Source organism: Vigna unguiculata, chromosome 3, assembly GCF_037176805.1.
Source record: "Vigna unguiculata cultivar grain cowpea cultivar isolate G323 ecotype 2 chromosome 3, ASM3717680v1, whole genome shotgun sequence".
In the NCBI taxonomy this organism is placed as follows: Eukaryota; Viridiplantae; Streptophyta; class Magnoliopsida; order Fabales; family Fabaceae; genus Vigna; species Vigna unguiculata.
In genome coordinates, this window is record NC_140794.1 from 56676709 (window position 1) to 56699360 (window position 22652).

A 22652-nucleotide genomic window follows, 5' to 3' on the forward strand; every position below is an offset into this window, starting at 1 on the left:
TTAACGGCGTCCAAAGGACCAATTAAATAATATTTTTATAGAAAAAGTTGATATTTTTTACATTTAATATCAAAAGAATACATATCTTTTTTTTTAAAGTCAAATATCAAATTAAATAAGTGTCAAATAGTTAAAAAAAAAGTAAAAGTAATCAAATATATATCCTAGAAATAACTTATTAAACACAAAAAAAATAATAAAATCATTTTAAATTATATGATAAATTAGAAATATTTTAATTAAATGATCATTAATTAAATAATTTTCTTAAAAAAGATAAAAATCATAAAAATTGGTATTATCAATCTTAAAAACAATACGGATCTTCTTCTCCCTAATATCAAATATAAAAAGAATTGCAAATATAAGTATTAAATAATAATTATATAAATATCAAACAATTATAAAAATTAAAAAAAATCAAATGAATAAAATTATTAAATTAAGTACAAAAATGATAAACTTTTTAATTGTTTAATAAATTAAAAATATTTTAACAATTTAAAATAAAAACACATATGATATGAAGAAAGATATTGATACTCGTAAATGCATATATTCTCCTTCAATATCATACAAATAAAAAAGAAAGGCTACATAGAAAAAAGATTCATTCGGCATTTTCCGAAAAACATCGTCGGTTCTGAGAACCAAATATGACTTTCTTTTTTGGTTTGTTCTCTATAACATGTAACATATTCTAGCTCCCATTATAGGTAACCGATGCTAATCATCACCGAAAAAAAAAGTTGGGATCCATAAATGGCGCCGTGGAAAGGGAATATAATTATATACTTGCGTGAACATTCAGCTAAAAAAAGATATACATACTGTGAAGACTAGGATTATATTAGAAGCAGCCTTGAAAATAATAACAGATGTCGAATCACCACAATTCTACACAAACCAATCTCCACGAACTCTGTTGCCAAGGGAAACGTCCCCTTCTTCTATTATACCCTCAATTTTTCTATTACTGCACAAAATGAAAGCATAATGAGTAAATTATTTATAAAGTCTCCGTTACAAAGCTTCCTCGGTCCCACCACCTTCATCGCATCGCACGAGATTACATGTTGTAATTATGAGTATATTACATCAATTAAATTTGAACTAATGTAAAATGTGTTATATTTTCTACATCCAGTAGCGAACCTTTGAAGTAACTAAGGGGTCATGGCCCCCTCCCTCCCTCCCCATTTTTTTTATATTTATATAATTTTTGTATTATTTTATTTTTTTTTAAATTTAATATTTTTAATATATTGTAATATTTTAATATTTTTATATATCTATATCTATATAAAGGAAAAGATTTTTTTTATTGTTCATATTTATTTTTTCATTTTACTTTTTAAATATATTTTAAAATAAAAAAATTATTTTATTTATATTATCTTTTAAGTAATCATTTATTTAATTTTTTTTTTAAATTTAATAACTGTAAATGAAATATAATTATAGTAAAATTATAAAACTATTTTTATTTAATTTTATAATTATAATTATAATAATAACAATAACAATAATTATAATTTTATTATTTTTTATTATCACAACAAAAGTAAATATAATGTTTTTACTAGTTTGTGTAAGAATTTTGAAATTACTCTTCTGATTCATTTTTTCGTTCAAAAATATCAAGTTGGTCCTTCAATCACTTTTACTCTCAATTTGGTCCAAATTTTGGAAAAAATGATGCAATTTAGTAATTTTTCATTAAATTTCTTGAATCAAATTAAGGTTTTTTTCATCAAAATTGAAGTTGTGAATAAAGATGGTTTGCTTCATTGGTGTAATTGACATAATCCTAATGCCAATTTTGATAAAAAAATTCTTGCTCGCGCTTCAAAAAATTTAAGGAAATGATCAAATTGCATCAATTTTAAAAAAATGAGACCAAATTGAGACTAGAAAAAATTAGAGGACCAACTTGACATTTTTGGACGAAAAAATGAAAAAAAAAAGTAATTCAACCAAAATTTTAACACCCCAAAATATTAGTTGAAGATCCCCCGGTGTCTACATTGATGATAACTATATCAGAAAAATAAAAAACATAAAAGAGAGAATGGAGTAATTTATTATGAAAATTATAAAATAAATAAATAATTTTCTAACAAGAGCTTAATTAGTCTTATTAGTAATGCAAATTGGATCTTGCTTTTGGATCCAAATATAAATATTTTAACACTAATCCAGTATAAGAAATTAAGCAAATTCATCTTAACTTCCAAAATACAAAATAAAAAATATTAATAAACTCCAAATTCAGAAAAGCTTATGTTTGGTTTAGACCATAGATATTTAGAATTTAATGAAAAAAAAAATCAACTGCAAATAATATTTATACCTCAAATTATAGGCAAAAAAGAATAAAAATGGTCATATTAGCTAAAAATATGGTGGAATTAAAACATGTATGTCTAACCAGCACAATTTATCTTAATTGATAAAATATGGTAAGTATACTAGAATTAAACATCCCAAAAGCTTATTGAAAATATAAAATAAGCTCTAAATATGTATATAAAGAATATGAGTCCTTACAAAGTTTAAGGTAAAATTATTTTGAAATTTTTTTTGTTTTGCTAAGCGTTATATATATATATATATATATATATATATATATATATATATATATATATATATATATATATATATATATATATATATATATATATATATATATATATATATATATATATAAAGTAGTTCTACAATCGTTTTTACATGTTATTCTGTACTCGTATCTTTGAAAATTTTATTCAAGAAAAGAGATAAAGAATCGCTTCACTTTGAATAAAAAGAAAAATAGCATCTTGTTCTATTATCATTATTAGACGAGTGCGTGATTTTTTTAATTAGTCAAATGCGTGAATAGACCTATTATTATTATTATTATTATTATTATTATTATTATTATTTAACTCTTTCAACTAAATTAAACTTCATTGAAATTTCCATTATGAATAAGTTGAGCGAGAGAAAAAAATAAAAGTGAAAATGAGTAAATTTTTAATTTAAAGTGAAATAGTAAAAAGAGTGATAATAAATATGTGGGTTTAATTGAAAAAATATATGATATTTTTTTCAATTACAATTTTATCCCTCTGTTTTTATTTGTATTATTTATTTCTATTTTTTAGTGATATAAGTAAAACCGCAAGAAGAACAAAACGGAGAGTTATATAATTCTCCTCTGACAACTCATCTTTCTTCTTTCTGCGGTTCATACTACTAAACTCACTATTTTTTTCGTCTTTCTTCATACTTTTTTGAGCCAAACATACTTAAAGATTCCAAAATACAAAATTAGAAAGTTTTACTTTAATATACACGGACATCGGATAATCACTACTTAAAGTATTAAATTTCATTCTTAAAGTAGTATCTTCGATGCATTACATTAAATTAAACAGTTTCTCATCAAAAACCTTTTAAATTAGTTCTGAAATTTCATTTAATGATCAAACTATAAATATTTGATACTTTAAAAATGACGGAATAAAGAAAAACATTTTAACAGAAATTAGTAGTTTATTTATTCTTATTCTTCGTAGATTTCAGATATTATGCAATGTCAACTTTCTCAAAGATGCTCACAAGAAATGCGAGTAGGCGAAACTGCTAAGAAATATGGTGCATAGAATGTGTCTTCACCCGCTCTCAGAAGACATTATTCGGGACATGTTTTTCATGTTTTCTAGAAAACATTATGCAAATATGTTCTACTAATCTTACTTATTACAAATCTTAACCTTTCCTTTTTCGACAAAATTGTGGTGTTTAAGCTCACATAACATAACAAACAGTGACAAGATGCTGGAGCAGAAAAAAGAGCAACAAATGACAAATTGGGGGGAATCACCCCTTTGGACCCTTCACTGATTCTTCATGTTGTTTCTTCTCAACCGTTCCCACTTTTGGAGTTATTTTAACCCTTTCGTTCTTTCGCTCCAATTCAACCCTTTCCAAGCATTGCTACCAACTAGCCATGGCAGTTATCACTATGAGCACCACTGTCTCCACTTCCTTTTTCCTCTCAACCTCATGCAAACCAAAACCCTTCATCGTCCACCCCCTCAAACAACACCTTCCGTTACTTAAACCCTTCAAATGCCTCCGACACCGTTCAACTTCTGTCAAGCCAAACCCTGTGATTTCCTGCTCCGCGCTCGCCACCTCGGAGCTCGTTGTTCCGTCCAAGCTCGAGCAGCTCGCGGCGGAGTTCCGGCCGCTGCGGGAGCCGAGGGAGCGGGTGAAGCGCCTGCTTGACTTCGCGGCGGCGATGGCGCCTATGGCGGAGTCCGGTCGGGTCGACTCGAACCGGGTGATGGGGTGCACCTCGCGCGTGTGGGTGGAGGTGGGGATCGACGAGGAGGGGAAAGTGCGGGTGGCGGCGGACAGTGATTCGGATATTACGAGGGGGTTCTGCGCGTGTCTGGTGTGGGTGCTGGATGGTTCAAAGCCGGACGAAGTTATGAATGTGAGCACCGATGATTTGGTTGGTCTGAATGTGGGGTTGCCGGGAGGGAGTGGGCGTTCGAGGGTTAACACGTGGCACAACGTGCTGGTGAGCATGCAGAAGAGGACTAAGCAGTTGATGGCTCAGAGGGAAGGGAAGTTTCCCTTTGAGCCTTTTCCTTCCTTGGTTATTACCTCTGATGGGGTTTTTCCCAAGGGTAGCTACGCTGAAGCCCAGGTTAGCACCGTTTTACTTTCTTAATTCTCATTCTCTCTCTCGAACTCATCCAATCACAAATGGTGTGTTTCTTTGGTTTTTTTCCTCTCCTTTGTTTTTCGCATAATTTGTCGTTTCTGGGATTGGGAGTGATTACAGTCTAACAGAATCTTACACCGTCAAAAAAGTAAAGAACTGTGAAGAGTACTAGTGAGTGCAGGCTTCCTTTTGTTATCGTGGGGATCTGATCCTCCTCAAAAGCTGTAGGACTTTTTTCCGTTTTAATGTGTTTTGTCTTGATTGTCCTTATAGTTGGATACACGGTTGTATTAACCAAAGTAATTTTGATTTGGTAAAAAATTAACTACCGGACAATATCTGTTCGATAGTAATCGTCAAATAACAAAAAAGGAAAGATGAAGTACAAGACACAAATTTTAATCATTCTTAATAAGTTAAATAAGGGACCACTTTTTCTTTTGGCCCTTATCTACCCCAACCTTTCTTTTCCTTCCTTTTTTTCCCTATGTTTCCCTCAAAATTTCTTGTACTGAACATCCAACACATCAACTAGACAAAATGGTGTATTGTGACTCAGATGTTTAACTAAGCTATGTCTTTGTACTTGTTACATCTTTACTATTGATTAGTTGTATTGAGAAACACCATCATCTTAAGATCTTTGTAAGACACTTTTATGCGTACAAATTCTGTATTTGATGAAAGTCCAACTGTACCGAAAACTTCCTGCTCATTTTTTTGGTGGTGTTTTGGTTTGATGAGATCTTTTTTTTCAAAGTTGAACAACTCAATATGCATGACATATCAACCAAGGACCAAGGATTGTGAAGTAGGTTATGCTGTAAATACTAACTTGTTAATTTGGGCTTTTAGTAATTTTTGGGAGTTTTTCTTTTTCCTCTCTATTTTATTAAAGAACTTCAATTTAAAACATTATGTCACCATGCTTGCTTTATCCGTTCAACTAGTTCTTCTCTGAAAGGACATGCTTACTTCACATCATAATAGATGATAATAGATGGTTATGCCCACCACAAATGCCATAATTTCTTGGATCATGACCTGACAGCATTGTTCTCCTAATTTTGTTCTAGCTCCACTGCAGGCAAAATATCTGTTCCCTAATGAGTCAAAAGTTGATGAACTAGTCAAATTGCTGAAGGAGAAGAACATTGGTGTTGTTGCACACTTTTACATGGATCCTGAGGTTCAAGGCATTTTAACTGCTGCTCAGAAGCAATGGCCACATATCCATATATCTGATTCACTGGTGATGGCAGATACTGCAGTTAAAATGGCAAAAGCTGGATGCCAGTTCATAACAGTGTTGGGTGTGGATTTTATGTCAGAAAATGTGCGTGCCATCCTTGATCAAGCGGGTTTTAGTGAGGTATGCATTTGTCTTGTTTTTGTGTTCTCTGTTTTGAAGATAACCATCAGCAGGCTAAATAAGTAATGATTAGTGAAGGCTGTCAAGAAGATGGACTCCATTTAGTTTCCTATTTATAAACATTGGTGAATGGTTTTGTATGAAGCAGGTCAAACCATATTAGTAAAATTCAGTATCAGGGCTATGTGTTAATCCTTATTCCTTAATTTTTCTTCGGATAATTACTTGCAGGTTGGTGTGTATAGGATGTCAAATGAGCAAATTGGTTGCTCTCTGGCTGATGCTGCAGCTACTCCTACTTACATGGAATACCTTTCAGCTGCTTCCATGTCTACGTCTTTGCATGTCATATACATTAACACCAAGTTAGAGACAAAGGCATTTGCTCATGAGCTTGTGCCTACAATAACCTGTACTTCATCAAATGTTGTCCAGACTATCCTACAGGTTGGTCAGATACAAACCTTTACTATTCCTCTTTGACATTGTGATGGTCATATGAAAGCATCATATGATGATCATCACCAAGCCCATTTAGTCGTTTCTTTAATTGGTCATATTTATGCAGGCATTTGCTCAAGTTCCAGATTTGAGCATATGGTATGGACCTGATTCTTACATGGGTGCAAACATTAAAGAATTGTTCCAACAAATGGCAAAGATGACTGATGAAGAGATTGCTGCAATTCATCCCGAGCACAGTCAAGACTCTATTAGACAATTATTACCTCGACTTCACTATTTTGTGGTGAGATCTTTAGAACGTTTTTAAAAATCCAGGAAAGAATATGACTCATTTGGAATTAGATGTGCTTCATTTACATGTTATGTCTATCCATTTGATTGAGATCTGCTGTTTATCCTTTTGGGATGCTGGTTTGTAGTGAAAACGTTTTTGTTGTACATTATTTTTCTCTGTGGCAATGATATACTTAGTAAGCTAGTATGATATGTCATTCTTATGGTATATTTCCCTCTCACAATTTCTTTCGGATAAGTTGGTGTATGCTTTGTTAAATAATTTTTCATCTTTCTTTTTCATGTATTGGGTTTATGCAACGTCAGACATTGAGAGAAATTTGTCTGTGCCTGCACTTACACTATTGTGGTCTTTCTCTGTTTTCTGCAATTTTTTAGAAAAGTTTGAATTTTCCTTGTATAAAAGTATGGCTTGTATTGTAATCGCTTATCCACTGCTGGTTTGTGTTTTTACTTTAGTAGGCTGGTACTAGCAATAGCAATCTATGGTTCCGTACTTCATTTCATGATTATATATGCTTTTGTGACTTGTTGCCAGGATGGAACATGCATTGTTCACCATCTATTTGGCCATGAAGTTGTGGAGAACATAAAAGAAATGTATTGTGATGCGTTTCTCACTGCTCATCTTGAGGTTCCTGGAGAGATGTTTTCACTGGCAATGGAAGCAAAGAGAAGGGGAATGGGCGTAGTAGGCTCCACTAAGAATATTTTAGATTTCATACAGGATCGCGTACAGGAAGCTTTGGACAGAAATATAAATGATCATCTCCAATTTGTTTTAGGAACAGAATCTGGGATGGTGACTTCAATTGTGGCTACAGTTCGTAGTTTGTTGGAGTCGTCTTCTGAAAAAGCAAAAGTTACTGTTGAAATAGTCTTTCCAGTTTCTTCCGATTCAATCTCAAAAACATCCTCAGGTGTTCAATCTGCCAAAGTGGGTGATATCATACTTCCGGTGGTACCAGGAATAGCCAGCGGGGAGGGCTGTTCCATTCATGGTGGGTGTGCATCTTGTCCATACATGAAGGTAGAGTTTGTCATTTGTTTATAACCATTTTGAGTACATTTATGTTTTGTCTATGACTGTAACTAGTTTTCTTGAACCTTTCAGATGAATTCTCTGAGCTCACTCCTGAAAGTTTGCTGTAACCTACCTGATGAAGAAAATACCCTTTCTGCATACAAGGCAGAGCGATTTAAGTTGCAAACACCAAATGGGAAATCAGTGGCAGATGTTGGATGTGAGCCTATTTTGCACATGAGGAATTTCCAGGTTAGAATCTCGGTATTTTTCCTACATTATTGAGTGGCACATGTACCAAGTGCTTTCAATTCACGTATTGATACTTGCACAGGCTACTAAAAAGCTTCCAGAGATTCTTGTGAACCAGATTCTTCACCCTCGACAAAGTAGACGCTGAATTTCATCAACTTTTCAAACAATAATGTGATGTGAAGACCGACAATTGTGCTGTTATGTTGTGAGCAATTCCAAGTTGCAAAAGCTAGGTCGTGCGTGGTCTTTGTCTTTCTATATATAGCACGCTAAGTATTCATACAACCAGATTTTGTTGTTGTATGATATCTGATATCGATAATATAGTTCCGTATTGATATAGAGAAATGAGTAAAATTAGATCTGTTATTTTCTTTTTTTTTATTAATTAAAAAATTATGCTGGTAAAGATACTAAGATTTTACTTTTTACCAAAATATAACTAATATATATAATAAATTTATATTTTTAATTAATAAAAAACTATATATATATATAAATTATAAATTAAAATTAAAATTATTATATTATATTTATGTAATTAAATATAAATAATTTTTATAATTTTATTTTAAATATATTCTATTTATTTTATAGATAGTTTTATAATTAAAAAAATGGTGAAGTTTAAAAACATGGTTAAACTAAAAAAATAATTATTTGTTTAATAAAAAAAAATTATAGAAAAGGATAAATTTGAAAAAAGAAATGCATATATATATATATATATATATATATATATATATATATATATTAATTATGTTAATATTATGTAGTGTTATTATTTTAAAAATATCCTTACAATTATTCATTCTTATATATGATTATGGTAATTGTAAATTTCTATCTTATGAAATTAATAGCATTAAATTAATTTGACTGATACTTATATTTTAATCAATGTGAAATTAAGTATAAAAAAAAAATTAAGGACTGTTTTCATTATAATATCAAAAATAATAAAAAAATTAGAACTAAAATAATAAAATAAAATAAATGGTAATGGATTATGTATGGCGTGTTTAAAAGTTGGAAGCACGTTGCATCGTATGTTGTCTTTCAGGTGTCTGTATCATTGCCGGGATTACAGCGTCATTAGTCGGTAGCCACAAAGCAATGTCAAAGGAAGCTGCCACGTCTTGCTCTGTTCAGGCTACTATTTTAGTGTTATGTTTCATGCTCTGCACCATAGTATTTACAATTAATTAAAACTTCAAACGTATATTTCCATTAATTTAGATAAAGTCATATAGATTTAAATCCTAATCAAGTTCAAATTAATCAACTGTAATCCCACAATATTGGATAATGCTTTATTTGACAATTTTTCTTGTTTACTTTAACATATTTGCAAGAGTTCAAAGATAAAACAATCACATCTTGCTTTTCTTTTACCCGATGTTTGATTGGGGAGAAAAAAAATAAAATTTTAATATAAAATAAAAGGCTTACAAATTTGTTGGTTTAGTTAATTTTAGTTTTTTTTTTAATTTTTTTAAATGTTTATTTTTTTTAATTGCTTAAAAAGATTTAATTTTTTGAAAATTATTTATTTGATCCTTCAATTGAAAATTTAAAGAAAAAAGCTACATTTTTTAAAACAATTGAAGGACCAAAATTGATTTTTTTTAAAAAAAGTTGAAGGATTAAATTAAATTAAAAAATAAAAAAATGAAAATGAATTAAACCAATAAATTAAAAAATTAAATCACTAATTAAACCAAAAGAAATTGATACTAAAAAATTAATATGAAAAAAAAAACTATGTATACAATACGACTCATACTATATTCTACCTTTTGTATCCAAAATAAATTTAAAACCTAAAATTTAAAAGGTGTTCATTCAATATGGTTTTTGATCGTAAGATTAAAACACTGTAAGGCCGATTATTACCGTTAGTTTTCTAAAAAACACATTTTTGGGTAACTTTTAATTTTAAAAACTACATTTTTGTAATTTTTATTTTTAAAGTAAACTAATTTAAAATATTTATATCTTGTTAAAATTAGTTTTATAGAATGTTTACGTGGTAACAATAATAACAGTAACAGTGAGGAAAGATAAAATTTCACTACTAATAATAGTGACAGTTATATTAATGATAATTCTGATAATAATAAATATACAAATAGTAGTGTTATGATTATGATAATGTTTGTACAAATTGGAATTATTATAGTAACAGGAATAATATAAAAAATGGTAGTGCTGATATTGTGGATAAATAATTTTATGTATAATAACAGAAACAGCATTATCAAAGACAATGAAATTATTACTTTTAATTAAAAATGAAATTAAAAACTTGTCCTTGATTTTTAAAATAAATACAATTGATTGAAAAATAAACCTGTTTCATCTTCATTTTTATTGTATGTATCTTATTTTGAAAATTTTATTTAAAAACTAAAATTGAAAATTCGCAATCACCTTTCAACACACCCTAAGTCAATATACAATATTATTTATATGAATAAAATAAATAAACTCCTTTTATAGGAATTAATATTAAATATGTATTTTTAAATCGAGAAATTAGCGAATACGTTAGACTCGAAACAAAAACATCTGATACATATAATTTACTCTAACATCGGATCCTGTACCAAAATTTGGAGTCTCACTTAATTGCAACTATTTTTGAGGTTATTATTACAGTTATTTTGAAATATTACATTCCCTTAAATAATCACGTCAACATTTAAACATAGCTTGTAGGGAAATTCTGACGACTATTTTTTTATTAACACAAATATTATGTCTTTATTATCTAAAATATAAATATGCTGAAGTAATACACATTTTGTACTTTCACAAATAAAAAACAAATATTTGAAAATTGAATTTTAAATGTGGTAAACTTATTATAGATATTAAAAATTAAGATTAAAACTAAACAAAATATATCCTAATATAATAATATGAGAGTTGAACAATAGGTAACAACAATAGTTTTTAGGAGCTATAATTAGAAATAAATAAACACAATTAATATAATTATGGTAATTTAGATTTTATATAGTTAGGCAGAGAGGTGGAAACGGTGTCAGTCCCGTGTTTGTGACAACTGCGAACGACAATTTTAGCCCTTATATTGCATTAACGTCCCAATTCCCAATAACCCGAGTCCTTGACTCTGTCTACCTCTTTTCACACCCCACACACTTGAGACTTACGATCTTCTTCCAAACAAATCTCTCCAACCTCCACCTTCCATTCTACTACCTCTCTCACATTACACCTCTCTTTCACTTTTTCTCCTTCCTATCATCACAAGTACCATCCCTCTCTTCTCTTCTTTTTCTTTACATGTTTTTTCTTCTCATCTTCTTCACGTATGCTAGCTGCAAAATGGGCTATTCATATTCATATAAATTTAACATCAATGCATCTCTTCTGTTACATTACATTGCCTCTTCTATTCATATTCATATCATATACATACAATTACTTAGGTCACTATATGGAATCTGTAATGTCAGATCAAACAAACTGAGTGTGTTACCCGGTTACAATAATTTCTGTCTTTCCTTTTCTTTACTTTCTAAACTATGATCTGTTAAGACCGTTTCTCTTCTTCTTTCTTCTGTGGTTCTGAAACTTGTTTCCAGATTATTGATGGTGCATCAGTGCTTGTTATGCCTGAATTTGTGATTGCATCTTCTCTTGTCTCAAACTGGTGGACTTGTATGGAGAGAATGATGAAAAATGATATTTTTTCGGCCTCTTTAGACTGTATACACCTGGTTGGAAAACAGAGAAAGAGTGATAGATGAAATAGGATGAAGGTGATAGATTTAAAAATTCGAGTGTGGAAATAGAGAGTTGAGGATTAATCATGTTCTTTCCCCGTTAGAACATGCCAGACTCTTTTAAGGCAGGTCACGTTAGCAAATCAAGATTTATGGTTCATTGTATTTTCTTTCTATACTTTCACTCCATCATTCTGAATTTTCTGAATTTGAAACTTAACTGCTAATCGTAGACCAGTTTACTAACAGGTTGAGATAGTTGGTTTTTTGTAAATGAACGAAGTTGTTAAATTAATATCATTTGAAGTTTCGTAAATTGCATATGAAATGAATTTTCTATTTGAGATTATACACACAATCATTACTTTATCATAGACCTTGCATCGAAAATCCTAGTTTGATGACATTATTTATGGTGTATCTCCGATAGGAGCTTGTGGAGAGCAGAGACCTATACTATGGGTTCTGCTAACGGATTGATTGACGCAGAGAGGAAACAGCCTCTATTTTCTTTTGGATTGATATCTGACGTGCAGTATGCTGACATTCCTGATGGTAGGTCATTTCTCGGTGTTCCACGTTACTACAGACACAGCATTCTTGTGTTGCAGAGAGCAGTAAAACATTGGAATACTAATAAGAACCACAAGTTTGTGATAAATTTTGGGGATATTGTTGATGGATACTGTCCAAAAGATCAATCTTTTAGCACTGTAAAGAAAATTGTTAATGAATTTGAGATGTTCAATGGACCAGTTTATCATTTGGTTGGCAATCACTGCCTTTACAATCTGCCACGGAGTAAGCTCCTTCCATTATTGAAGATCAAGAGTTTTGGAAGTCATGCTTACTATGACTTTTCGCCAGTGCCAGAATATAGATTTGTAGTACTTGATGGGTATGATATAAGTGCAATTGGGTGGCCACAAGACCATCCGAAAACATTGGAGGCCTTGAAATTCCTCCGGGAAAAGAATCCGAATAATGACAAGAACAGCCCGACAGGTTTGGTGGGCCTCGAAAGAAGGTTTCTTATGTTCAATGGGGGTGTTGGAAAGGAACAAATGGAATGGTTGAACGGTGTTCTTCAGGAAGCAACAAAATTGGAACAGAAGGTAGTGATATGCTGCCACATGCCTCTAGACCCTGTTGCATCATCCAATGAGGCTCTGCTATGGAATTACGATGAAGTAATGAATTTGATACACAGATACAGTTGTGTAAAATTGTGTGTATCGGGACATGATCACAAAGGAGGGTATTCCGTTGATTCCCATGGAATTCACCATAGAGTTCTTGAAGCTGCCCTGGAATGTCCTGCAGGCACGGATGCGTTTGGATATGCTGAGGTTTTTGACGACAGAATATCACTTTATGGTACGGGTAGAATGCTGAGTAAAGACATTTATTTTCAGTCTTCACCAGATTTGTCATGACATGTTGATGTTTGTGAGACACCTATTCGTTTATTGGAGAATATTGTGGTCCTCGCGCAAATCTAATCCACGTGGAATTAACTTTCTAAGTATCCGAAGTGGAATTACTTAGTTGAGTCAGCTAACCTCAGAGCAAATTTATGAAATCAACCACGTTGTACTTGAGTGTTTCCGTTGCTTCGGAGAGAGACAAAGATTCAAAAAGCATTAACAAAGACAGGAGATTTCGTCATAGATGATTTATCTGTGAAATTTTTTATTTGTTTTGTGTAACTATTAGGATTCTTTTCTAGATAAAACTCCTTTAACTTACTGTAATAGTCATATTATTTTAGAACTTTTATACAATGAAACTGCAAATTTGACAATTTAATTATTTTTTTACTTTCATAGTATAAATGATCACATCCTAATCACATACATAAAATTATCATGGGGGAGATCGTGCTCCACGTTGTGGTGGAACTTAGTTGTACTAAAGATAGTTGACTAGAGGGAAAAACAGGTCCCTCATGATTTATTAATGACCATGATGAAAAATGTAAACCTGCCACGTTTTTCTGTGTTTGTGGTGACTCAATCACTTTGAGGAAGAAGAAGACTTTGCCTTTCGCTTTTCAATATAGAAGAACACAAAGAGAGCGACTACGGAGAAAGCACTGAAACAAACGGAGCAGATATCAAGGGACGCGTGGCGCCCGCTGATTGAGTTGATCTCAAACAAGTTGCTGCTCTTCTTCGCGTCCGTCGTCTGCCCATAGGCCACTTCCTCGCCGTTAGAGTCAAACGCGTAGGTGCGTACGAAGTACGTGGCTTTGGGCACGTCGCGCTCGATCACCCACTCGAACCTCTGCACGGTTTTGTTCGAAGCGTCGTAGGGTTTGGCCACGATTTTGTGCTGGCATGTCTTGTCCCTGGAGAGATCGTCCTCGGTCTTTCTCCACGCGCGGTCCTTTTGGCTGATGGGCGCGTAGCACAGCTTCACCTTTATGGTTTTGTAGGCCGAGTCTGTCCCCGTTGGTAAGGTCTTGTTTAGCGCCCATGTCACAGTGATTTTGTCTGTTCCAGCCTCCAGAACTGCATAACCATTAACACCACCAGGAGAGTGAATTTCACAACCCAATTCATAAAATCCATAAAGGAGTGAAATTTAAGAATTTGTGAAGGTTTTCTTGATTCAAATAATGAAAGGGGGTATCTGAGAAGGGATGTTTTGACCTACCTTGTCCCTGCTTGGGGGAAGCTGTGACATCAAGGGTTGTTTTGAGGGAGGAAAAGTGAACCTTCCCGTAGCAAGTTCCAGCTAAACAGAAAATTAGAAGTGATGCTACCACAAGGCGATGTGCTGCCATTTTTTCTCAGTTTCAAGTATCAAGCTTTTCTGATATAAAAGTCAACAGAATCGGAGAGAGAACAGCTCAGAATCGGAGAGATATTCTTAGAATGTGAGTGGGATGCACTGACTTCAAAGCCTTTATATATAAAGCCAAATTTCATAAAATAATGGGAAATCTAAACAAATTGAATTTTGATAATTGGTAAGGACAAGTCAAAGGCCTATATGCTGAAATTATAGCATAAAAGTAATAGCGGAAAGAAGCAAGTGGTAGACATAGGATTTGAATTTTGAAAAAAATGATATATCCTTTGAACAGTTTGAAAGGGCATTGAGATGCTGCAGCAGGTGATTGTACTGATGCACTTGGTTTACACGAGTGTACTTGCCCATTTGCAAAATTTACTATACTTTTTATTAGTTGACATTGTCATTTCTTCTTTATTTTTTTCTTCTTCTACCCAACTACTTGGAGTTTACGAGGGACACACGGAAGTACATCATATAATGTATTTACAAACCAAAATATCAGTGTCCACATATCACCCTTTCTTATTTTATTGAAAAGTCCTCTGTTAACACATTTTCCTATTATTATACTTTCTAACTGCTCGTTGTATATAAATCTAAAATTATAAAAATACCTAGAACTAATCCATGAATATAAAAATAAAAAAAATGAAAGTTTAGTATTGAGATCCTATTCCTCCTTTGTAAAGAGAATAATTAATGTTTAATATTTGTGTTTGTCCCCTTATGTCTGAGAAGGGGCGCGAAAAAGAGGAGTACGTATTGGGAATGCGGACTTAACGTAAGCAAAGCGAGAGCTATGCACTTATAAACTAATAAAAACTTGCATAATTATTTTTGCAACTCTTTTTTATACTTAAATTTTAGAACGTTGATATCAGTATCCGCAATTTGGCCATGTCATTTTTTATTCATCTGTTCACAAAAGTTAAGTACACCACAGAATTCTATTGTCGGATTTTTATATATTTGACAAAAAAGTTAAATATTTAATAAAGCTTTTATAACAAAATACTCAAATCACAATATTTTCTCTTTTCACCTCTTTTATATTTTATTATTGTATTTAATACAAATGTTAAGCCATTTATGAGAATTTAATACAAATGTTAAGTCATTTATGAAAAACACGTGTTAAGGTAATACAGAATAACTATCAATATAATATAATTAAATAATTTTCGTTTAGACGCTCTAACTTTTTCAGACGATGAAGTTTTTTTCTTCGGTATTTCGAAAAATAATATCATATATATAAAAAAAATAAGAAAAAATGTATAAGAAAAGCATATTTTATCTAAACAAAATTTGTCGAGATATACAATATAACATATTACAATTATTGTTATGCATCTTCGTTGAATGAGCAACGGAAATACGTTTTCATTGTGTAAATAAAAAACAGTTCATTAAAATATGTAAATAAACGCAGTTTTGTTATGTAATATATATATATATATATATATATATATATATATATATATATATATATATATATATATATATATATATATTGTATATGTTTATCAATTTTTTTGATAGGTTTTGTAAGGTCTATAGAGGGATTTAACTGGAGAGATACAACCTATTTGAGCCCAATCACATAAGTCATTGACGCTACACTCAACCAAAAACCTTAAGACAATGAGTTTATGGATTTTTATCCTTATATAGTGTTCTACTTTCTCAACAGTGTTCTACTTTCTCATTTCTAGCCAATATAGAACTTAAACTCATACTTAGATTCCTAATAGATTTTTCTAATAAGACAAAAAAAGAAAGAAGTTAATTAATTCATTATTCTCTTTTAGCAACGAATGAACGATATCCGTTTATATACATGTATATGTCTCTATACATTCAAGAAGATTTCTTACAAATATACGATATCAGTTTTTGTTGCATATGTTGACATTTTTTTTTTTTTTTGTAAATATAAAACGAAAACAAACAAGAGGTGTGTCTTCGGACTGTGCAATGCTATTACGTTTTTATTACATATCTGAATAAAGCTTGTGAAGATGCAAAACTAAAGGTTATTTCCGTAAAAATACTTTTGTCGAACTTTGGAAGGTTTATTTGTGACAACATAGTAATTGTGAATGGGTGGATGCATGTGAGTTGGAGTTCCAAAATGGGAATAGGGATGTGGTTTATTCTTCCTTGCATGGGCATGCATTTTCAAAATGATGCTGATAAAAGTGATGCAATGATGGATATGGCAAATGGGTTTCAAATAGTTGATGCTGAATTTTTGGGATCAGATATTAGAGAGGCACCTTGGTTAAATTATTGTATGGTGGCTTCTCCCACGAAAACGGATTTCGTTGGTTTGGGTTGGAACGAGGTTGACATTCGATATTTATTTATTTTTTTTAATTTTTTAATTATTTTTTAAATGCATTGTAATTAACTTTTTTTTGTTCAGGATGTGTATTTTTGGTAATTAATTTATCTATTTATTTAACATTTTTTTTACATCCGCAGAACAAATAATCGAATGTCGAATAAATGAAAATAAAAATAGAACCGGATGTTCACATTCGTAACGAACGAAGAAAAATATCGGAAATGAACATTAATAGAACGAAGAACCAGATATTGACATCAGATAAAAAAAACAACTGGATGTGGATATCCATAACAAAATTAAAAAGAAAAGAAAAGTCAGATATCAACATCCATAAGAGCCAAAGAACTTGAGGGCAATGTCGATTAGTGTGTCGTGTTCCTTAAATAAGAGAGAGAGAAAAAAAAGATATTTGAACTTAGGGACAGTGAAAATTTAAAAAAGTTTTAGGAATGGAGAATAAATATTTGGAAATGCAGAGAGAAAGTCCCATCTTCTGTGATGTATTGGGTTTTTCATAGAAGTATTGAAGGTCCCCCGTGCAAGTGGGTTTTTAGAAAACAGGCCCATATGTAAACAAATGTTTCTTAGCCCAAGGTACCTCTTTTATGTTGTGGATCAGAAATAAAACCCAATAAAACAAACATTTATTTTGACAAAGAATGGTTTAGACTGACCAACTAGGAGAAAGATTTTAATGCATAATTAATTTTTAGAGGCATGACTTACAAATAAATCAAAATTGGTCCTAACGTTAAAAAAGAAAATAAAAACTAATGTCCTTTAACAATTAAATTTGTGGCCGCAAAATTCTTAGTTTATTTCTTTTCGATATTTATTTTAAACTTGGTAATATATACATAATTTTGTACAAGTTATAACTATAATTTTGCTAACTTATAACCTATACGCTTGACAAAATGAATGAAGTAATATCAAAATGGGAAATATAATAAAAAATTGACAAATTATTTTCATGATTTTTTTTATCAAACACTTCTAAAGAACATGTATGTAATGTTGCTAAATTTTTTTTATAAGATCAAGGTTAATGTATTTAATTTTAGGATTAAATATGTTTTTAGTTCTTTCACCTTTAATGAAAATTGTAATTAGTGTCTCTTCAAAATTTTAGACTAATTTATTTTTTCATTTTTAGAAATGCATAGATTTGATATTTTTAATCAAAATTTGTAAAGTTTATTTGACATTTTAAACATATTCCTCAACTAACATTGAAGCATAAATATGTCAAATAATGTATCAAATAGTGTAACTAATACAAATACTACTATGAAACGCATTTAAAATATTAAATAAATTTAACAAAATTTGATTGAAATGACTCAATTGCATTTCTAAAATTAAATAAATAAATTGGATCGAAATTTTGAAAATAGACTAATTCCAATTTTTGTAATGATAAAAAACATATTTAATCATTAATTTTAAATTTTTATGTAGAGAGTTTTCATGAACAATTGAGGAGACTAATGTGCTGTAAAAATACCTGTCTTTTTTATGGTTTTACTCAATAAAAAAAAGGTAAGAGAAGCCTGCCAGTAATGGACAAAACCAGGCAACAATGATCGGTTTGCAGATGTGGAGTTCTGACCATTTCAAATCAATAAAGTGAATCTCTTCTTCACATGTCTTCGCAATGTAACGATGAAGCTTCAAGTATAAGATTTGATGGAGAAACAAGAAAAGGAGGTGATGCACCTGGACTCTCACTTAATTAGTCCACTCTAAAGCGACCATGAACTATAAATTTTACTCTAATCTCATAATTTGAGCTACTAATTAGCACTGGCGTTTCCTGAACAAAAATTTCTATAAGTTCCGCTCGTTACTATGTTCATGCAAATTCAGTTATCATTCTACTCTCTTTCTATCTTTTGTCCGTAAAATAAAATATACATATATACAAGACAGCCCCAGCGCCGGCCAATTCGTTGCATCCACAGTCAAAACTGATGTTTTCTATGTTTCTCTACTATGTTTCTGTCGATCTTTAAAACTGAACACCCCAAAAACTAAAACCCTACCACAAAACTATAACCAATCTTTTACGAGGGGTGGCTCAGAATTAATGGATCGAAGGTTGGACAGAGAAAGCAAAGGGTCTCTAAGCCTACAAAAAAAGATGGCGGAGACACGGCGTAGGGAGAAACCGGCGCCGGACCTCACCGACTTCATGAACGACATGTTTTTCGGAGTAGTAGATCACGTGGACAACAAAACCTACGACCTCACAGGTAGTAAAGGAGTGGGCGTGGAGGAGGAGGAGGAGGACGACGAAGGGTTCGACGACAGCACTAGAAGCAACAGTGCAAGGTTGACGCAAGAGTGGCTGCAAGAGGCACGACTCATCGTGGGTTCCTCTCCTTCCCGCGGTGGATCTCCGAGTCGTCTTTCAGGGTCCCCAAGGTTCGCAGCACCACAACCACCCTCACCCCTTTCCTCATTGGACCACAGAGACTCTCTCTCTAGAACTAGGTCTGCACGAAGGTAATAATCACACTATTCAAGCAAAATCCTACAAGACTCACTCATAAATGTTTCATTGAAGAAATAATGCTTTAGATTAATCACGTGAAATAATAATGATGAAAATAATAATGACGATGATGATAATGATAATAATAATAATGTGAATGAAGCAGATACAGAACAGGGGCAGGGATCAGTGACGAGATACTGTCGAGAACAGCCAGACACACTCGTAACAAATCCGACACTTTTTCTCAACCCTCATCGGACGGGGATGGATCCCCTGCCACGGCGGTTCACAACTGGTTCTCCAACATCCTCAAACCGAACAATAACAATAACAATCAACACCCACCTTCTTCTCCTCCCGATTCTACCCTTTTAACATCTCTCCCTTCACGTCAGTCGCATCCTCGAAAGTCACGATTCCAAACAGAGCCCTCTGCTGCGCCTCACCCGCAGGGGATCCAAACTCTCAACTCCAGGCGAACCTTCAAGGCTTCTGCGCCGGAGAATCCTCCCTCGGATTCTGTTCCTCTTTCGCCGCCCAGGAACCTCGTCGAGTCTGCTCAGCGGAGGACCATATTGTCTTCGACGTGCTCGCGGGAGAGGATGGCGCCGAGGCATGTTGCTGTCAAAGGAGAGCAAGCATGCCTCAACGGCTTCCTCAAAGAGCAGAGAACTTTGCTGCACAAAATCTCCACCGGAGAGTCCCATGCAAATGTGCAAATCGTGCTTTCTGGGCCTTCCAACGGTTGGTGACTAGAGTTTTTTTTTTTTTTTTTTTTTTTTGGACGTGGGAGCTTCGGAGAGTGATTGAATTTGTGTTGTGGCGGTGCAGGCACGGCGTCGATGGTGGCTGCCATTTGCCACGCCTGGCTCTTGGATTACCGGCAGAGAGAAAAGGAGGGTGGCGTGGTGGTGGCGCCTGTCATGAATGTGAAGCGTAGCTCCATGTGGAAGCTGAAGCAGGCTGCGTGGCTCTTTCACCATGCTGGCCTTGATGCCACTTCGTTGCTTTTCACTGATGAGGTGCCTAATTGATTCAGATTTTACCCGGCTTTTTGTTAGTTATGGCATGAAAAATGTTATTCAACTAATAACATAAATGGTATAGAATATGCATAAAATTAAAGGTTGCTAATTATCCTCATTTTTTAAGTGTTAGCTCTTACATGAAAAAGTTGTTATGTTTCAGTCCGATGTAGGCCTAGGTTCTTTGGCCTGTGAAACGAAGGAGTAAAATTTCAAATGATATGAAAATATATTAAAGTTGTTTTTGCATGGACAAGACTTTACCATTGTGTGATGAAATAATACATGTTCCATACTTTTTAGCTTTCATTTGTCAGATGCATGTACAATTTATTTGATATATATGATTTGATAATTATTTGGATTAGACATCACTGAAATTATCTCTCTGCTTATGATAAAGATGTTTGAACTTTGGAGGACATTGTAGGCATGATTAGTAGGGTGAAGCTTGATGTGTTTTGCTTAGTTTGGTGAACTGACACTGAATTTGTTTGCAGGTGGACATGGAAAACCTTTTGATGACTGGCCAACTGAGCGTCCTCGTGGTTGGAAAAGATGTCCTCACCACTACTGGCGAGGTTGGATTATCAATTATACATGAATCTGAAAATTAATTTTAAAAACAAGTTTGATCCCAAGGCAATGTGCCCAGATGAATTTTATAATTAACTTTACCTGTTGTTTTGATTTTCAAGGTTGGATCCCAATGCACAGTGGTTACTGATAATTACTGTGAGGATGCCTATGATTTACTTGAAAACCCTGTTCTGAAGAAACTATTGGTAAATTTATGGCGATCTTAGTTCCTAATCAAATTTGTGGCACCATTAATTTACTTCATTTGAAAATTATTAAACACCGGTTTAGTTTCAAGTGACTTTGGTGTTGCTCATTTGGTGTATTTATTTTACAGCTTGCAGGTATTCTGCTGGACACACAGAATCTAAAATCATCTGCAGCAATATCGATGACAAGAGATGCAGAAGCAGTCCAGTTGTTATTGGCTGGCTCGGTCCCAAATTACAGATATGCATTATTTGATCAATGTCAGTTCATATTTCTCTATATTAAAATAGTTATTGTGATTTTATAAATGATTAAGTTGAATGAATAAAGTTGTTTTTCTTTCTTATAGTGATCCAGGACCAGAAATCTGCTTCTTTTGTTGAAGCTTTGAATCATACCTACGGGAAGTCTCCTGATGAAAGTAAGTAATATTTATTTTAACTCTTTTCATACATATGTTTTTCTAAATTCCAAAATGTATGAGCATGGCCTTAGCCCCTGCTGTGACCATGCTTATGAAATTGCAAAATTCAAAGAAGTGATATATCTGGTTAAAATGGCAGTGATATTTTGCAATCTATTCTCTGAATGCTCTGTATCTGGTAATTGTAGGTGAAGAAAACAGTGAAGGAAAGACGAAGAGTAAAGTTCGCGAGAGAAAGTCAAGCTCTGTATCTGATCGCGAACCCACCATATCAAGTTCAAAAACAAATTCCTCCGACACACGAAGTTCTAAAGCTTGCAAGGTTTCCCCAAATCCAGGTTGCATTTCCTTCTCTTTCCTTATATTCCAATTATGGCTTTTTAGTTGTGTTTACATATTTTGGACTCTGATTTCATCATACTCAGTTATTGACCTTTCCATCTATGAATATATGATGACATCAACTATTCTTGCAGTCAAACTCGTTACGCCACCTTTGCTATCTCCTTCTCCAGCTCCAACACCACAACATGCGGAAAAGGAGGCCCCACGTGGGAAAAACAAGTTCTTCTTGGCAAGGTGGTTTGGTTTTGGTTCGAAATGAATACGTTTCACCCATGAATACCGTTGCCAACTTAAATTTTGCAAATTCTTCAATTACCACTCTGGTTCTACTAATGTCCTGTTAGCTTTTTAAAATTTATTAATGATTTTTTAATCCAATGCCCAATTGTGAAAGAACGTAATATCCCTACTATATCTTTTTTACCAACGCAGTTTACTTCATCCTAATTTGGATCGACGTGAAAATAAATAAAGTTTGGTCAAAAATTAATTTCGGTCATTTCCAAATAATTCAACTTTGGATTCA

General features: G+C 32.7%; 4 protein-coding genes across 4 annotated transcripts; 3 read left to right on the plus strand and 1 right to left on the minus strand.

Moving 5' to 3' along the window:
• The first annotated feature begins 3725 nt into the window (after window positions 1-3725).
• Window positions 3726-8507, plus strand: QS (quinolinate synthase). The gene is made up of 7 exons (XM_028063566.2): window positions 3726-4705; window positions 5811-6095; window positions 6327-6542; window positions 6664-6843; window positions 7393-7884; window positions 7969-8130; window positions 8213-8507. The coding sequence occupies exons 1-7, from the start codon at window positions 3998-4000 to the stop codon at window positions 8276-8278; spliced, it is 2109 nt and encodes a 702-aa protein (XP_027919367.1). The 5' UTR covers window positions 3726-3997; the 3' UTR covers window positions 8279-8507.
• A 2730-nt stretch (window positions 8508-11237) lies between these two features.
• On the plus strand, window positions 11238-13697 carry LOC114177949 (manganese-dependent ADP-ribose/CDP-alcohol diphosphatase-like). The gene is made up of 2 exons (XM_028063567.2): window positions 11238-11412; window positions 12319-13697. Exon 2 carries the CDS (start codon window positions 12347-12349, stop codon window positions 13322-13324), a length of 978 nt encoding a protein of 325 aa, XP_027919368.1. The 5' UTR covers window positions 11238-11412; window positions 12319-12346; the 3' UTR covers window positions 13325-13697.
• Window positions 13685-14854, minus strand: WR3 (nitrate transmembrane transporter). Its single transcript, XM_028063568.1, has 2 exons — window positions 14547-14854; window positions 13685-14401 (listed from the first exon to the last, which is right to left on the minus strand). The coding sequence occupies exons 1-2, from the start codon at window positions 14674-14676 to the stop codon at window positions 13905-13907; spliced, it is 627 nt and encodes a 208-aa protein (XP_027919369.1). The 5' UTR covers window positions 14677-14854; the 3' UTR covers window positions 13685-13904.
• A 3799-nt stretch (window positions 14855-18653) lies between these two features.
• On the plus strand, window positions 18654-22504 carry LOC114177345 (uncharacterized). The gene is made up of 9 exons (XM_028062643.2): window positions 18654-19551; window positions 19707-20287; window positions 20375-20565; window positions 21069-21149; window positions 21267-21353; window positions 21485-21617; window positions 21707-21778; window positions 21970-22119; window positions 22258-22504. The coding sequence occupies exons 1-9, from the start codon at window positions 19133-19135 to the stop codon at window positions 22383-22385; spliced, it is 1842 nt and encodes a 613-aa protein (XP_027918444.1). The 5' UTR covers window positions 18654-19132; the 3' UTR covers window positions 22386-22504.
• Window positions 22505-22652: the final 148 nt, after the last annotated feature.

Coding starts and splice junctions, on each gene's coding strand:
- QS (XM_028063566.2), top strand. CDS start 3,998: ATGGCAGTTATCACTATGAGCACCACTGTCTCCACTTCCTTTTTCCTC. Junction 4,706..5,810: donor GTAGCTACGCTGAAGCCCAG/GTTAGCACCGTT, acceptor GCTCCACTGCAG/GCAAAATATCTGTTCCCTAA. Junction 8,131..8,212: donor TGCACATGAGGAATTTCCAG/GTTAGAATCTCG, acceptor ATACTTGCACAG/GCTACTAAAAAGCTTCCAGA.
- LOC114177949 (XM_028063567.2), top strand. CDS start 12,347: ATGGGTTCTGCTAACGGATTGATTGACGCAGAGAGGAAACAGCCTCTA.
- LOC114177345 (XM_028062643.2), top strand. CDS start 19,133: ATGGATCGAAGGTTGGACAGAGAAAGCAAAGGGTCTCTAAGCCTACAA. Junction 19,552..19,706: donor AGAACTAGGTCTGCACGAAG/GTAATAATCACA, acceptor TGAATGAAGCAG/ATACAGAACAGGGGCAGGGA. Junction 21,618..21,706: donor ATATGCATTATTTGATCAAT/GTCAGTTCATAT, acceptor TCTTTCTTATAG/TGATCCAGGACCAGAAATCT.
- WR3 (XM_028063568.1), bottom strand. CDS start 14,676: ATGGCAGCACATCGCCTTGTGGTAGCATCACTTCTAATTTTCTGTTTA. Junction 14,402..14,546: donor TTCCCCCAAGCAGGGACAAG/GTAGGTCAAAAC, acceptor ATGGTTATGCAG/TTCTGGAGGCTGGAACAGAC.